Below are 16,570 nucleotides of genomic sequence, written 5' to 3'. Positions count from 1 at the left end.
TCAAAAGTAAGTTTGGATTATTTTGACGAGGGTTGATTAGATAAGATGTACCCTCTTTACAATCAATGCTAAATTTTGATTAATTTTGAATGAGGATTGATATTAAGATAAATGTTACCCACTTGATGGTCAATACAAACGAGGAATTTACCTTAAATTAGTTTATTGGTCATCGATAAGAATATAAAGCCATAAGTTATGGAATGTATCCAACTAAATCAATAATCACACATTCAATAGACAGATTAACATACTGTTGTACAATTGTTGGAATTCTTATGAATGAACCTTGTAATTGCCTCAGGCCATTACTATTTTACACTTAGGTGATTTTTGCCACGCCCGTATTCACTTATAAGGAAATTTCTACTTCCGATATCATCATAATGAATGGCATTATACATTTTTGGTGACACCCTCGGGACCAAGTAGCCAATAGTATGGCCAGTAAATTCACACCAATTTAAGCGTGACAAATTTCAGGCACGTGGGCGCAGTGAGTGACGTCACCAAGAAGGCAATTCTGATATAAAATTCGTATTGTTGGAACTTGTGATTATAAAACTTATTCAGAGTCTGAACATACATACTAATATTAAAATTTACAGTGTAAAATATTACAACTTACTTTTATATTGGAATTTGGGATTTTTCTAGAAAGAAACGAAAGGAATTACATTAAACTAGAAACAAGTGATCTCTGTAAACTAAGGTAAGTTAAAGATAATTATTGAATATTAATTAAAGATGATGCAATCTTGCATTTAGTCTTTTATTTAAGCAGAAGTCCATTCTTTTGAAATAAATTATATCAATAATTTATTGTTTTATTATACTTAAAAGGACAGAACTTAAATAAATATACATGTACACCATCTTATCTTTTTATTTATTCAATAAATCATATTGTTAAAAAAAATCATAACTGAAGGATTACTGTTGTGTTATCTAAATTGTTGTTTTATTCCCTATGTTTCTTCACCAGATGTAAAATTTAATGTTGAAGTCCATTAAAAAAAAAAAAACCAAAAAAAAACACGTGGTTCTGGAATATTCACCATGTTCGCTCGAGACTTAAAATTGGAAATCCCAAAACAGCAATCTTTTGAGAGCATAAAACTTAAGAGCTTAAACACAACAGCCAATTTTGATAATAGTATAAATTGGACAACGTCGAGATTATATCAAATAAAAACTGAGTTTGCATTTCAAAAAAAAAAAAATCTAATTGCTTAAAAGTGGTACACAGATAGGGGTAGGTTTACGGAAGGAAGTAACTTAAAGTTAGCATCTGATGCCCAGCACATATCTTTGAACGATGAATGTAAAGGCCCATCAAACGAATGCCATATTATAGTAGACACTATTAAAAATAGAAATACTAGATTAGAAAATATTAAAAATTTCGACATATTTAAAAAAATATATACTCGTACGATAATCCTAATTGTTCCTATAATAAATTCATTATCTGTTGAGTTTGATATATACAAATATATGTTTCAAAAAAGTTTTACAGAACAAATTAATAGGATTATGTATGTTCGTACCATATATATATATATAGGTTAATATATCTATATTCGTACTAATTTACAAATGTAATTGTTTTGTTTATTTCAGATACAATAGATAGCTATTTTTCAATGGGAATCTCTACAACTGTAATAAGGATTTTGATTTCCTTTCTATTTTGCTCAACACTATCATTAGGACGATATTTGGTAAGTTAATGTACCTGTATTTATCTTATAAAGAATTTATTTTTCAAAGACATGTTAAGACTTACATTCAAAAGAAAAATATTGCAGTTTCTTTTTGAGAATGGCATTTTTAAAGGTAAACATCAAACAAATATTTTGAGATTTTTTGTTTTATTTTAGTATTTTTTGTTTTATTCTACTAGTGACAAAACTCATTCATCACGTACGCGTTGTACTTTTTCCATGTATACCCATTAAATCACTGACTTAACCGCTCCTTATTTGACGATATGTGACCTATATTTGTGTTATTTAACCTGGTGGGAACTTTTCCAAGTGGGTAATGTGTACTTGTTTGACCTGACATCCTTTTTCTTTTCCAGAGTAATGACAATCTATTTCGGGAAGTAAAAAGGCTGGCAAAAGGTAAGATGATACAACCATTTTCTTACTATTGAAGTTATTGAATTGTTGTTAACAATATCGTCTGGAGATTATGTTAAAAGCTTTAAACGCATTCATTTGCCTGTTATAAAGACCGTCTGAGACATTCAAAAATAACGATTTTCTGTTTTTGACAGTTTGCCTAATTTATTTTTCATGCAAAATATCATTTATTCAACGAGATTTTCTTGTATAATACATTGTTCACACTGTTTTTTTTTCAATTACAGAAAAGCGAACGACCGAAGACAATAAATTATTTTTTAAGACTGGTGAGGATTTGCCTAGCGAAACAATAGGAACGGCACACGAAGACATTGTATTGGAATGTCAAGCTGGCGGAAAACCAGCAGCATCCATTCACTGGCTGAAGAATGGTATAAGAATTCAACAGGTAGTTATTATATAAAAGTATTAAAAAAAGGATGAAATGAATTTTTAATATTATTTTTATGACAAGTATTTCAATCAAGAAAAATAAGTCTAAAGCTTTTAACATCTTTAATTTTGGATATTTTGTTTGATGGTCTTGCATTCAGTTACCTTAAACTTGTGTCTGTTTCAAAAACTATTTGTTAATTTTAGAAGGAAAGTTTGCAAATGATTATCGGTAGTCAATTTGAAAAAAATGGGTTAAAACTTTATTTTCTACATATTCAAGTCGACCTTAAAATCCATTTCCGGAGAATAGTGGAACCAGCACCATCGTTTTTGTAAAATCATTATTTCATGATCCTTCATATTTTTCCAGGGTCCTTCAAGAGATTATAAAAACGACGAATTGTTTGTTGAGGAAATATTAAATGAGAAAAGAGGAGCATTAATAGGACTCGGTTTTACTAAATCAAAGTTATATTTGGACTGCCTGTCTCCCGAAGACGAAGGGGAGTACTCATGTGTAGCTGAAACAGCAACCCAGAGAATCGTCCAGACAACGCAAGTTTCAGTTGGTAAGTTCATAAGCATACATTTTTTACTGTTTTTATCTATAAAAATTGATGTAAAGCCTTAATGATTTAAAGGATGATCGCATCGTATAAAATTGGAACAATTGAAAATTTTATAAATTTATTGACTATTTAACGACTCTTCTATTGTTAATTATATTGTATTACATATATAAAGATTTGATCTAACTGTTGTTAATAAACCTTATACGTTCATTTCAGTTGGCAGATTTGAATCCAAAGCTCACGAAAAATGTATTGTAAAGAAATCGATTCATTGTAAGTATATATACAGCTTATTATATTTTTGAATGATTTAATAAGGAAGTAAAATAATAATGCAATTACATTTCCATGACTTTTTTTATTCGTTTCTTTTTTATCGTTCTTTCTTTACTTAAATATACCACGGTATTTGATATAACATCATTTGAACTTTAAACATAAGTTTTATATATGTATTTTTCTATTGTAGCTGCTTCTGCAAGAATATTTCTATGGACAAGCCATAGAGTCGAAATAAGTGGTGCTTCTGTCCAACTAATGTGCAGAGTAGAAGGTAGTCCATCACCGATGGTATCATGGGTTACCCCAAAAGGCAAAGAAATTTCACATCCTACAGAAAAATATGAGGTCAGTTTATTTATATTTTAAAATGATAAAATAGAACACGTTCAGTCTTTAATTTTTAATTCTCGGCTGTTTTTTGAAACTCCGTATTCTAAGCCGATTTTTATCATGTTGATTTAGACATTTTTGTCTATTTTTATGTCTAGGTTTTCATTTTAACTCATCAGTGGTTTTTTTTTTAATGTTAAGTCATTATCACAAATTCTCTGCGAAATTTTTATATATTTAGTATCACATTTCAAATTTCTAGTATATTTAGTAGATTAGTAGATGTTTGACATTCAGTTTACGTTATAAATTCATATCGGATTTTTTTTTTGTTCGCTATGAATTGATTTTTAAATGACCCGTTTTTTCATATTTCAGGTGCTAAGTAATGGAGATTTATTGATACGGAACATTTCGTGGAAAGACATGGGATCATATACTTGTTCATGTGCTAATGATGCAGGCGTTGACGAAATCTCAACATTCCTTTACCCAGTAAGTATGAGTCTGTTAGCATGGACAATCTAGGGACAACACAACTTCTGATTCTTATAAAACTATTGATTACCTAACGTCAAATATTGTTAAAGATGCTTCAAGCTGACACAAGACGAACAAGAGCACTCGCTATTTTTTTTTAATTTTAAATTTTAAACATACGTCAACGAGAACATAACAACCCAACTCCTTTATTCATGATATTAAAAAAAACAAACAAAAACACGCAAACATTAAAATGATCTACTAAGACTCCACAAGTATAAGTTATTTTCTATTGCCAATGCTTATTTTTTGTAAACGTCCCGAATATAAGGTATATGAAAATGGTAAAACACAGGACATCAAACGTTTACTTCGGTCGCTTAAATCAAAGAAAGGGAAACAATCAGATAATAGTCCTTAACAGTGTATCAAAACATAAGTGACAGGGTTTTAAACTGTAGCAAAAACATAATAAATCAGTTTGTCAAGACTGTTGCAAAATGATATCATAATATTATTTCATTATCTCCTGTAATACTAAAATGATTTCGTCTTTTCTTTGTAGACAAGAAGGAGATCGTAACACTTACCCGTAAAGGCATGATACAGAATTCCAGCCATTTTACTGTCTCTTACAATTTCATTCCGAAAGCTTAACAATCTGGTTCCACAAAGAGACTTTAATCTTGCCCGAGAGATCCATGAACCAGTCCCAACATTTGTTGTTGGTTGTTGTTGAATATGTGCAATGGTTATATTGTTGTGTTCTCTGTTAAAACTTTACAATTGTTGAAGAATTTGTCTCATATATTATTTTTAATGCATTTTGCGTTCCGAATAACTCGGATAGTCCACGATATTAACTATTCACCTTCATCTTAATCAATTTTTTTCTTTCTTATTTCTTGAAGTAGTCAAGAGTGCATGCAAGAGTATAAATTGGAATGTTGAATGTGGTATATTAGTAGTGAGCAACAAAATACACATATCTGTGAGAAAAAGTCTTCTTTGAACAATTTATGTTTTAAATTAGAAACCTTTAGTGAACCAACCTCAATTTCTAATGTCGTCTGCAATTGATGCATGACGTAATTTTTCTGAGAAATTTATCCATGACGTCATCAAAACATATCATTGTGAATCATTATTTATTTATAATTGTTCATTCTGTGCCATTTTTATTGTAAAATAGTCATCCTATTTATTTATTTGTTTTATTTATTGAGATTATTTATTGATGAATATGACATAATGTGTAATATTGTGCTCAAAATTGACAAATGCCTTTAATAAATCCAGATGATTTTCTGTATGTGTTGTATAATTTATCTTCCTGTCTTTTCATGATCGAATTAGCTATTTTTGCCATTCCCTTGGAGATTAAAGCAAATGGATCGGTTGATGATCATTTTGTAAGACCGTACTTGTTTCATAAACGCAGACAAATCTACAATCAATTCATAAAAGAAATGGTCGTAAACCTATGTCGAGTTAACTCATTAGTCACAATACATCATCATCCAAAGGGTTAAATGAAATATTAATGATAATTGCTTATTTGATGGAATATTACAGTTGCTGAAGACCAGATAAATATCAATAAGTCATTTCCAATCGTTTTGAATATCCACAAATTGGATAGATGGTAATTATTTAAATGGTCATAAATTGTAACTGTTCACCAAACAAATGACCACATAGTGGAAGGTATAATAAGTAATTCCAATAAGCTAAACGTTATTGCAGAAAAATGGAAATGGGATCGTGTCTCTAATTTCCTGAGCTCAAAGAGTCCGGGTCAATTTCCCCTCTTATTTGTTTTACTCATATGTTCAAAATAAGAAAGCTACTAAAGTCTTGATATTTACAAGTCTTGTTTGATATATATATTTGAACATTTTTCAAAAATTCTACATGTTTCCATAAAATTAACATGTTATTCAACGCTAGATCTTGCTGTTTTGATACATTAATTACTGCTAATTTCATATGATGATGCAAAATTTGGTATTAAATTGGCCTATAGTAGATAGTTGTGTCATTGGCAATCATACTACATCTCATTAGTTCTTTAGAGACATATTTATTCTAACCGATTTCATCCGGTATCGTCCTAATGATTTTATTATCCTTTTTTTTTTGGCCCCAGACCGTATCATAGTAACTGGACGATGGTTGATGCACGTATAGTAGGAGATGCAGAACGTGTAGACAAACCTACTTTTGGAGTTCATTTGATTCCAACTGTTGTCCCCAATCATGTCTATATATAATAGGACACGTCTTGTAAACATCAATAAGAAGACATCGAATAACCAAAAAAACTAAAAAAATCCACAAAACAAAACAAAAAACAAAACAAAACAAAAAAATAAAAAAAATAAACGGGCTACTAGAGGTCAAAATGTCGTAATTGTCTTTATCATATTTTAAACTCATAATCGTCCCGAGTCTAGACGTTTGAATAAATTAACAAATAGTCCGAAAGATCTGCCATCAACACCATATTCCCTAAAGAACAAAAACTTCAAAATTTAATCATTGATATCAAATGAAGATAATGATTTTGGACAGGAACGTAAACATATTGCGTGTTAAGCTAGTTTTTGAATACGCAAATCTCTTTTAAACATGGTGAAACATTAAGGCAACAGTAGTTTAATGATGTTCAAATCTCATAAATCGATTAAGAAGACAAACGAAGGTAACAAACACAAACTGAGGGAATCAAGTGCACTCAAAAATGAGCGAGACAGGTTGCGTTGACAAGGAAAGCATCTCCAGCTATGCATACATTACCTTCATGCGAATCCACACTCAGTCAAAATGTCTCAATCGGCAATGGATGGGACACAATCGATTAAATTAAAGATAAGACGACTATTCTTTCTAAGACTACGAACATATGTCGCTAGTGAGTTTAGACACAGGCATTTCGTATTGGTCAACTATTTCGTGATGGTGATGGTGACCGTACAACTTATGTAGTGTCGATTTTAGATTCATAAATCTGTTCGAGGAGTTTTTGGGTAAGGAACACACTCTTGCTAACGAAGTCCGTATAGTGTGAACATGCAGGAGCGTAACGTATGAACTAAAAAATGAAAATGTCATGCGATAGGGCTGAGGGTATGTTACTGCAGGGAAGTTGACGATTGGAAATTTGTCATATATTCTTGTTTGAAGTAGTCCATCTGTGCAAGCCTAATGTAACTAATCTGCTGATATAGAAATAATGTCATACAATGTCATATCGACCGATTAACTTCCGATTATCCTTCATCTAACCATCTAATAACGTCATCAACTGTGCAAGAAGTCACGATCTGTCGAAATTTCAAATGTAAATTTGTACCGAACTTTGATGCAGAAAAAAAATCCCAGAAAAGAGTTGAAATACTATCTTTATACTTGCTTGATTTGTAAATAATATACCAATAAAACACTGATATCAAATTACTGCAATTAAGTAAAAAACTTTTTTTTATGATAAAATTTATTAAATATTTTTAACAATTTATGATATCTGCTTGTCCCTATCATATGACAGAATTTTGAATACTTTTCTAATTTGCATCGTGGTCATAATGGATTTATTTTTTACGACAGCCGCTACAAAAGTATTATACATGCTCGAAAAATAAAAAGTTTCCAATTCTTGCGTCTCATCAACAATTTATCAGTATAAAGTCGAATGTACACGTTATGTGCTCTCTGTTCGTGCAAAAAAACAAAAAAAAACCCAAAAAAACTCATTAACGATACCAGACTTATAATTTTTTATGCTAGACACGCGTTTCGTCTACAAAAGACTCGTCAGTGACGCTCGAAACAAAAAAGTTAAAAGTCAAAATAAAGTACTAAATTGAAGAGCATTGAGGACCCAAAATTTCGAAAGGTTTTGACAAATACAGCTAAGGTAATCTATACCTTGGGTAGAAATCCTTAGTATGTCGAACATTAACATGTAAATAGTTAATTTATAAATAGGACCATATCGATAATAATCCATGTCAACACAGAAGTGCTGAATACTGGGCTGGTGATACTCTCGTGGAGAAATACTTCCACCAGCAGTGGCATCGACACAGTGGTTGTAAAAAAACTCATCATTGATACAAGGCTTATAATTTTGTAAATGAATAATGTCACCTTTGAAAACTTTCTACCTTTTTTGATTTAAAAACAGCGTAAAATAAGCGTTACCGTAGTATACTTGCTATATAGAATAACCAAAATAAGTGAAAAAACAGATTCAAAAAAGAGATTTTTCATAATTTGTCTGTATATAGATAAACACCTTGGAGGTTGAATTTTTCATCTTACCTGCTTTTCCTGGCATTTAGGCCAAAACCTTTTAAGAAAAATATTGATTTAATGTTTCCCATTGCGTAAACATTCCAAGTTTCCTCAGAATAACACAAACTAATTTTAAATATCCGCCATAGGAAGTTTTCCAGGAAATGACTTTTAGAACAAGGCCGGTAAAGTCTTGGTCAGTAAATTTATTATATCATTTTAAACTTTCAATCTACAACTAAGAGAGGTAACTATTAATCTCATGGAGGAAGCATTTAACATTTTGCCTTAAGTTCTAAAAGTTATTTTTAGTAGTGAGAGTATTGAGTATTTAAGTTTACTTTAAAGTCTGTGAATGCGCACAACTACATAAGTTAACACATGACATAGGCAAAATCTTTTTGATCTTACTGTGCTACATTGTATGCTCTGGATAATGCACAGATAAGGTGTGCATTAACTTCATAAGATATACTGCAAAGTTCAAATGTACTCTTACCTTAAGTGGCGGATCCAGGATTTTGCAAAGGGGAGCGTAATTCCATAAAACAAATTGACGATTTTATGCAAAAAAAAAAAAAATCCAATTAAAGGGAGCGTACTCCGTTTTCGCCACTACCCCCCCCCCCCCCCTTGTACAAACTTCGTCGTTAAAAATTTGAAAAAAGAAAGCATTTCTCATTCCTTAAACTAAGAACACTTAATGATAACATTTGTGTACAATGTAAATCTTAAATCAGTGTTTCAAAGTCAAACTAGATAAATATTTCTTTACATAAATTCTGCCAAACAAATAAATGTACAAATGTATTTAAGAATATCCAAATAATTGAAATCTGACTTGGATTAGTTTTGTGCTCAAGGGAATTTATTTTGACTTTTTAAAATATTTATTCCTTTTTGGTGACTAATTTGGGATAGAATTTAACGAGGTTCATATCAAAGGATTTATCAAAACAAGACAAAAATATAAGTTGCATATCAATCAGTCTTCATTTAGATGAAAACGTCTTCAAAATTAATCGCCGAATACAGTTGAAAAATGGAGGGAGGGTGGGGGTGTTAAATATTGAATTTTTTTAGCTGTTACACCACAGATTTAGGCACATCTCTCTTCGGTTTATCTTCCTCTGAGCATATTCTTGTTGGGAAAATATGAATAAATCTAACAGAAAAAAACAATGATTTGCCGTTTAAAAGCAATTCTCCAAATATTGTTACAATTTAGGAGAAAGTCAGAATATTAAAGTTAATAATTTAAAAGTTGTCAACCTTTTACTCGTTCAAGGCGTATTTTCCCCCTTTCTTTACCCTAAAAGAGAACTTTTCGCATATCTTTATATCACATGACAATGTATTAAATTATTTGGTTAGTGAAATAACTTTTGTTAAACTTAAAGCGTCTTCTCAGCATTCAATTAGCAAATTTGATGAAAATTGTTATGGGGAGCAATACCTTCAAGCACTCCTCAAAACTTGGACAACCCAAAATAAAGGCATTATATGCAAAACGGACATCAAACAGGTCATGGTATATAAGCTTATGACAACAATTTAGGCGTAGAAGACACGAATTTACTAATAAAACATTTTAGAAGTGAAAAAATTGTCTACATAGAATAGCAAAAACTGGCGAAAGTCAAATTTATCAGAGGAAATAGGTACTCAACTTTAAGTACAATTATGTTATTTACATAATAAAAATGTACAATTTTCACGTAGATAAATAACAGAAGAAGGCAATCTTATTATGTTCTCGGACTCCAGAAAGATTTGCATATCCCGGATCTGTATAGATCCCTGTTGCAATGCTGAATGACAAAGACATATATGTGAAATCATTAAATAGGTTCTATTATTCCTGTTATTCGCCTTTTCCTCTTCTGTGATGGTCCCACATTCTTCTAAAGGTATTGTTGTATAGACACATACTGCTATAATACTGCACGAAGAAATCAGGTTAGCTTATGTATTTTTAACAAAATTATCACAATTGTCCTTGAATTAAAAAATGAACTGTCCTTGACCACCAATAGACAAGTATAACATTATACCTAAAGTAGATTCAAGGTCTCCAACGTCCTTTTTGTCCTTTACTGCCACATGTTGAATATATGATCTTCAAGGCTATTATCATTCAGGGCAGGATATTTATAAACTTGAGGTTGGAATTAAAAGACTATACTAAAAGCTTTAATGGAGTTTTCATAACAGCCTTTAAATAAATTTGGCTTTGTAAGGATAAAAAAAAATAAAATAAAAAAATAAAGAAACAAAGAAACTAATTAGATTTTCCACGCGACAAGTTATATAGAAAAATCAATGATTAGTTAAAACAACACAAACCAAAGTCTAAAATTGTACAATCACTTAATCCCCAAAAAATAGTAAACACAGCTAACAAAACAAAACACAAGATACAAAACCGAAGTAACAAAAACAACAAAAATGCAATTGTGAGGTATTTTTCCAACATTGTATTTTTTCGTCGCTATTTTTTTTTTTTTGATTGTCAGAAAAATGTTTGTCTGTAAAAAACCTGTTTGTTATTGAATCTTTATTCATTAATCATGTGAACTTGAGTTTAGAGAGTATATATTAGATGTTCTAAAATTATTCTTAACTTCTGCAACCAGAGTTACCCTATAATGTGTTAAAACAAGTGTTTTAGTAGCTTTGAGAGTCACAGAAAATAGCATACCTGGCATGAATTTTTTTAGTTTGAATATTCAAGAGAAAGGTAAATCCTGTCACACTTTATTCGGAATTGCTTAGAAAAGATGATAAACTGATATGTAGTTCGAATGCGTCAGCAACTGAGTAAGAATGAAAGAGTGTTTTCAATTTTGAAAACAATATGATTCCACTTTAAAGCAATTGTACGTCATTTAGATGAAATTTGTCTAATGAAAATGTCGATTTCAAAGTAGATGGCTCATAAAATATTCATTACATTATTTAATAATTATAATATAGTATAGAGCAATAATGTATTGTTTAGTATGTGTACTAATTATTTGTATTTGCAATATATAATGTCAACTACTTTTTCAAATAAATGAAATTTGCGATTTAAAATAAGATACAACAGTTTGCTCGACCCAAATTATTCAGTCGTATGCTCCTCTACAATGTGTACATTAACTTGCCGTTAATGGTGTGTGTATATATATATTTATAACTTGAGACATAGATCAGTATCTCAATTCATGGTTATTTCATATTGTAGATTATTTGTTTATTCCACTGAAAATTTGAAATATAAAGTTTTCTTGCATTAAAATCCTAGATACAATATTCTTAATTCAATATTCTGTTGGAGTAATTGGAAAGTTAGTGTCCATAGCTACTATAGTCCAGTTTCTACCGGTGAGAAACATTTCTCAGATACTCCACCCAAAGACAACTTGAATGTCATTGGTGGTAGGGAGTGGACACTCTGCACTACATAATCCTCTGTTATGTTTGTACAACGAAATTGTAAATATATCGTTTAGGGGCTGTTTCATACAATGGTAGCAAAACTCCTGATTCCAAGGGATTTGTTGAAGAAGAAGGAACATAATCACTGAACAATCAAAATATAGTGCCATCACATATCAATAAATAGACTGACTTATAAACTTGTGCAATTCAAAATTCTACTCTATATTCTTCAATTTTATTCGTTATTCGGGATCTTCACAGGGGATACGGGGTCATATTCCTTGTCTGTGTTCTATATCCCTTGAGCAGCTCATATTCCCTGTATGTGTTCTATATCCCCTTAGCCCGTATCCCCTGTGAAAATCCCGAATAACAAATATATTCTATTTGAGTGTTTTGTTTTACATAGGCAGAGTGAGACAGACAAAATCATGCCTGTTTCACTAGTTGTATTTTCTTATTTTATACTGTATTTAATGCCATTACCCCCTACTGTTCTTTTTTTTAATACAACATATACCGGTGTGTTGCAAATATTCTCTTCATGAAATAGATATAGACACCATCACGAATTGGTTGATCTATATGATGTGGCTGTGTCTAAACTAACTAACGACATTTTATCACGTCTTAGATTGTGGTTTACCATCTACGTCGTCTGGTCTGCTAAGTATCGAACGTGACCTATTCCCGAATATGACCGTTTTGCCAAGTGTGAATTCGCATTGCTATTAGACGTGTCCCGGTATTTATACATCCAACATTCATGTATTTAGTTATGATGTTTCTTTTGTAAGTCTGGTTGGATATTGTATTATGTCTTATCGTTTGTGGTTTGAACTCTATTCTTATTTTCTATATGTATGTAAAAGTTAAGATAATTAATCAGCTAGTTCATTTATATGATTTTTAGTTTGAAGCAACTATATGCACAGGATTTATTTGTTTTTAGACAGTTTTGATTTAGAAGAAAAACCGACATGGTTAAAAAATACAATTCATTACACCATTACAAAACCAATTATATATTAATATTCTTGTAATGGTTAGAAAGTACATAAAATAACACCATTACAAACTCAATTCTAATTTTATATTCTATTTTTAGAAATTTACCTGTGATTAAATAAACATCACAAAAAATACGTCACGTTTTGTGGTGTTGATACATTCGTGTGACGCACAGTTCATAATTCTGTTGTGGTGTACTGGTGTACTGTCGTAAATTCATGGGAGGTGGTGTCCGTTGTTATTCTGTGGTTTACGTGTTGTAATGTACGATTATACTATTTATTTATGTATTTCTCTGTCCTGAGTGTTCTTGCGTTTTCTGTCACGTAATATTGGCATTTTAGCGGTATTTTCAACATTGCCATATAAGCGGGAGATTTGGGTTAGCCATAAAACCAGGTTCAACCCACCATTTTTTCTTAAAATGTCCTGTACCAAGTCAGGAATATGGCAGTTGTTATCAAATAGTCCGTTTCTATGTATGTTGGCGTTTGTTTTTGTAGCAGTTCAGTGTTTCTGTTGTTCCATTGTTTTTCTCTTATAGTTGATGTGTTTCCCTCGGTTTTGGTTTGTGACCCAGATTTGTTTTCGCTTTATCGATTTATGACTATTGAACAGCGGTATACTACTGTTGCCTTTATATATCATATATTTTTTTTTATAAATACTTTAATTATAACATTTAATACTTTAACATCTTCAAAAAAATTGATACATTTGAACAATTTTCATATTTCAACAAACAATTGTAATACATTCAGTTAACAGTTAACTCTATGTTTTTTCATAAAATCTAACAATTCACTTTGTGTTGAAAGTGATGTTTGAATTGTAATCCAATATTACAGAACAAACAGTACTTTCAAATCTTTCACTTAGAACTCCTGTTGTGAAATGTATGACTTGTGCAGCTATAATAGGTATTTACCTTTTTGTCTTACGCATATAAATAAAGACAGATTTATAATCATCATAGATAACTGATTTTATTTTTTCAGAGGCAATAATAGTTTACTGTGTAACAAACTCTTTAGTGCATTTTAAAATAATATCCACAGGAAATACCTTTTGAAAGAATCATTTCTTTTTTTGATGGTCTAACCTATCAATTTACTGACTCCTGTTTCGCGTCGCAAATTAACACAATTTGTGTACGTCAAATCATCAATGAGAGCAAATCATTAAAACAACACTGTTATCTCATAAGTCATTCACTAGCATCAGACTAGTTGCAACGGTTAATAACTACTTTTTGGAAATAATGCCAAAATCCATGTTTGGGTGTGGGAAACTCGAAAAATATGTTCTGACAAAACAGATTAAAGGTACACAAAGCTAGTTTATACTGAAAGATCTCTGAGAAATCCATTGAAAACTAATCAAACGTTTATTTTCAATTGTCGTTACAACAATCCCATCCACTTTTCCTCGAATGTAACTTTACTGAATGAGACATATCATCGAACTTGTATTTACATGAGTAACACGACAGATGCTTCGTTTGAAGTAGGATCTTACCCTTCCGAAACACATGAGATCACCTCGGTTGTTGGTGGGATTCGTGTTACTCTGTATTTATTTTATATGCTGCCTTTTGGATTTTGTCGTATTTTTTGCTTTCCGAGGTGTTGGCAGTTTGTCTTCGACTTATGAGTTTGCATTTTCCTTTGTTATCTTACGCCTCTCTATTAAGATGAGTGGCGGAACGACCATAATATAACAAAGAAATAACGAGATCAATGCTTCAACATTTGGATTGAATCACCAACTAGCGACATTTGTTTCAAAATACGTAATGGTCGAATGTTTACGTCTTACTGAGACTTAAAAAGTTTTGATCACCCTTTGGTATTTTCCAACCTTTCCGAATACAGATGTTTTAATATTTTGATTCCTCTGTATAAAGATTGCTAAATACAGACTATTTGAAGGACTTAATTGTCACGGATAGGTCATAAAAATCAATAAAGACTAACGACAAACACCACTTCAACTTTGGAGAAAACTCTTATTTTACATTAATGGAGTAGATTATCTAACGTCATATAAGTGATTCTTTTAAAAACACATTAACAGGGGTCAAATATCGGTGAATAAAAAAATCTCATATTTTGTTTATGTTTTTATTCAAATATTGTGAACGAAAAAAAATTATAAAAACAATTTGAAATGTCAAGAAAATCATGTGAATTTTTGGATAATAAAATAAAAAAATGCTTATTCTCACGGTCAAAATGATAACATCATTGGTTTGAGAGACAGACAGCAGATGTTAATTGACTGCAAGTGAATTGCCTAAAAATTACTGAATTTAACGCAATGCAAAGTCTGAAAATTTACTGAAAGACTGAACATGACTTAAGAAGTTTAATGGCTGTTCAGATCAAAATGACTGATTCTATTGAAAATTGGTATACTAGTGGAATATTTGTGTCACAGATGACCACTGATATATTCCAATTGTAGCCACAATACCGTTTCCTCGATTGTGACATCACCCAATAATGAGTACCAAGAATATTGTACTTGTGAGGAACACAACGGGTAACACATGTGGAGCAAAACATGCGTCCCTTCCGGAGCACTTCAAATCATTCATGGTTTTTGTTTTAGTAAGGTTCGAAAATTTTACAAAACGGAGTGTTTATAAATTAATATTATAACCGCTTATAAAAATTGCAGACATTTTTTTATATAATAATATAATACACAGGCTGTCGGCGACAATTAGTAATTTCTTTTAAAAAGGAGGATAATTACGATTAAAAAAACCTGTCAAGTTTGTTCTCTGTTAAACTTGTCCACTAAGAAGAGCAGTTTCAGAGATGAGTTTGATTCCAATTGGTATGTGGTTTCATTAATTTCTAATCAGTATTAAAAGGCTATCTTTGAGTTTGCAATTATTTGCAGGCGGGATATGAACAATAAAGTGGAAACTGAAATAAAAAGTCTTCCCTTAATTTCCTGTTTCTTTTAAGTGATTCACGTGATTAAAAAAATATATAGGCAAGGAGCGCTGTAAAATTACTATATTGTAGTTAAAAAATAAATAATTAAAGTTTGGTGAAAAACCACTTCTATTTAATTATTTGTAAGAAAGCCGACGTCACCTTTCTTTCCTCTTAGAATATTTCAAAACCAGTGTGCTAACATACAAGTTTTCACTGAAGACGTAGACAAACCTTCTTCCACCATTGTTTTTTACAAAGATAGTCGGATTCAAATAAAAGAACCAACATTATGGTTTGTGATTTGTTATAGTTATATTTACTGTAGGTGTTAAATGCATACAAATGCTGATCTTTTATTGGCTGAAAGACGAACCAATTTTGGTACATTCAACTTCCATACGCATTCACACTCAGTAAATCGTTCATTTCGTATGAAAGCAACCTATGCAGTATGAAAGCAAACCAAGAATAGAAAATTATAAGCCCTGCCTACCTATAATTAATGGACATTATTATTTCGCATTGTTCATGTATTTCGTGCAAATGGTTATGCTAAAAAAAAACGCAAATTATATTCATTTGAAAAATTCTGCTGGATAAATGATATACATATATATATCAGTAAATTAGTATCCTATGATATGCATGTAGAGTCGCTAGGGGAAGATATCGGTAGATAATGAAACTA

At 31.0% G+C, this 16,570-nt stretch overlaps 1 protein-coding gene across 1 annotated transcript; it reads left to right on the top strand.

Annotated features, from left to right (window-relative positions):
- Positions 1–544: 544 nt before the first annotated feature.
- On the top strand, positions 545–5,503 carry LOC127734658 (zwei Ig domain protein zig-4-like). Its single transcript, XM_052244651.1, has 9 exons — positions 545–712; positions 1,624–1,724; positions 2,087–2,129; positions 2,378–2,541; positions 2,899–3,097; positions 3,317–3,373; positions 3,570–3,727; positions 4,091–4,207; positions 4,761–5,503. Exons 2-9 carry the CDS (start codon positions 1,647–1,649, stop codon positions 4,776–4,778), a joined length of 834 nt encoding a protein of 277 aa, XP_052100611.1. The 5' UTR covers positions 545–712; positions 1,624–1,646; the 3' UTR covers positions 4,779–5,503.
- The last annotated feature ends 11,067 nt before the right edge of the window (positions 5,504–16,570 follow it).

Source organism: Mytilus californianus, unplaced genomic scaffold (assembly GCF_021869535.1).
Source record: "Mytilus californianus isolate M0D057914Y unplaced genomic scaffold, xbMytCali1.0.p SCAF_3, whole genome shotgun sequence".
NCBI classification, from domain to species: Eukaryota; Metazoa; Mollusca; class Bivalvia; order Mytilida; family Mytilidae; genus Mytilus; species Mytilus californianus.
Note: the sequence above shows the minus strand (reverse complement) of the source record. Positions and strands in the feature narration are given on the sequence as shown.

Coding starts and splice junctions, on each gene's coding strand:
- LOC127734658 (XM_052244651.1), top strand. CDS start 1,647: ATGGGAATCTCTACAACTGTAATAAGGATTTTGATTTCCTTTCTATTT. Junction 1,725..2,086: donor TATCATTAGGACGATATTTG/GTAAGTTAATGT, acceptor TTTCTTTTCCAG/AGTAATGACAATCTATTTCG. Junction 2,130..2,377: donor AGTAAAAAGGCTGGCAAAAG/GTAAGATGATAC, acceptor TTTCAATTACAG/AAAAGCGAACGACCGAAGAC.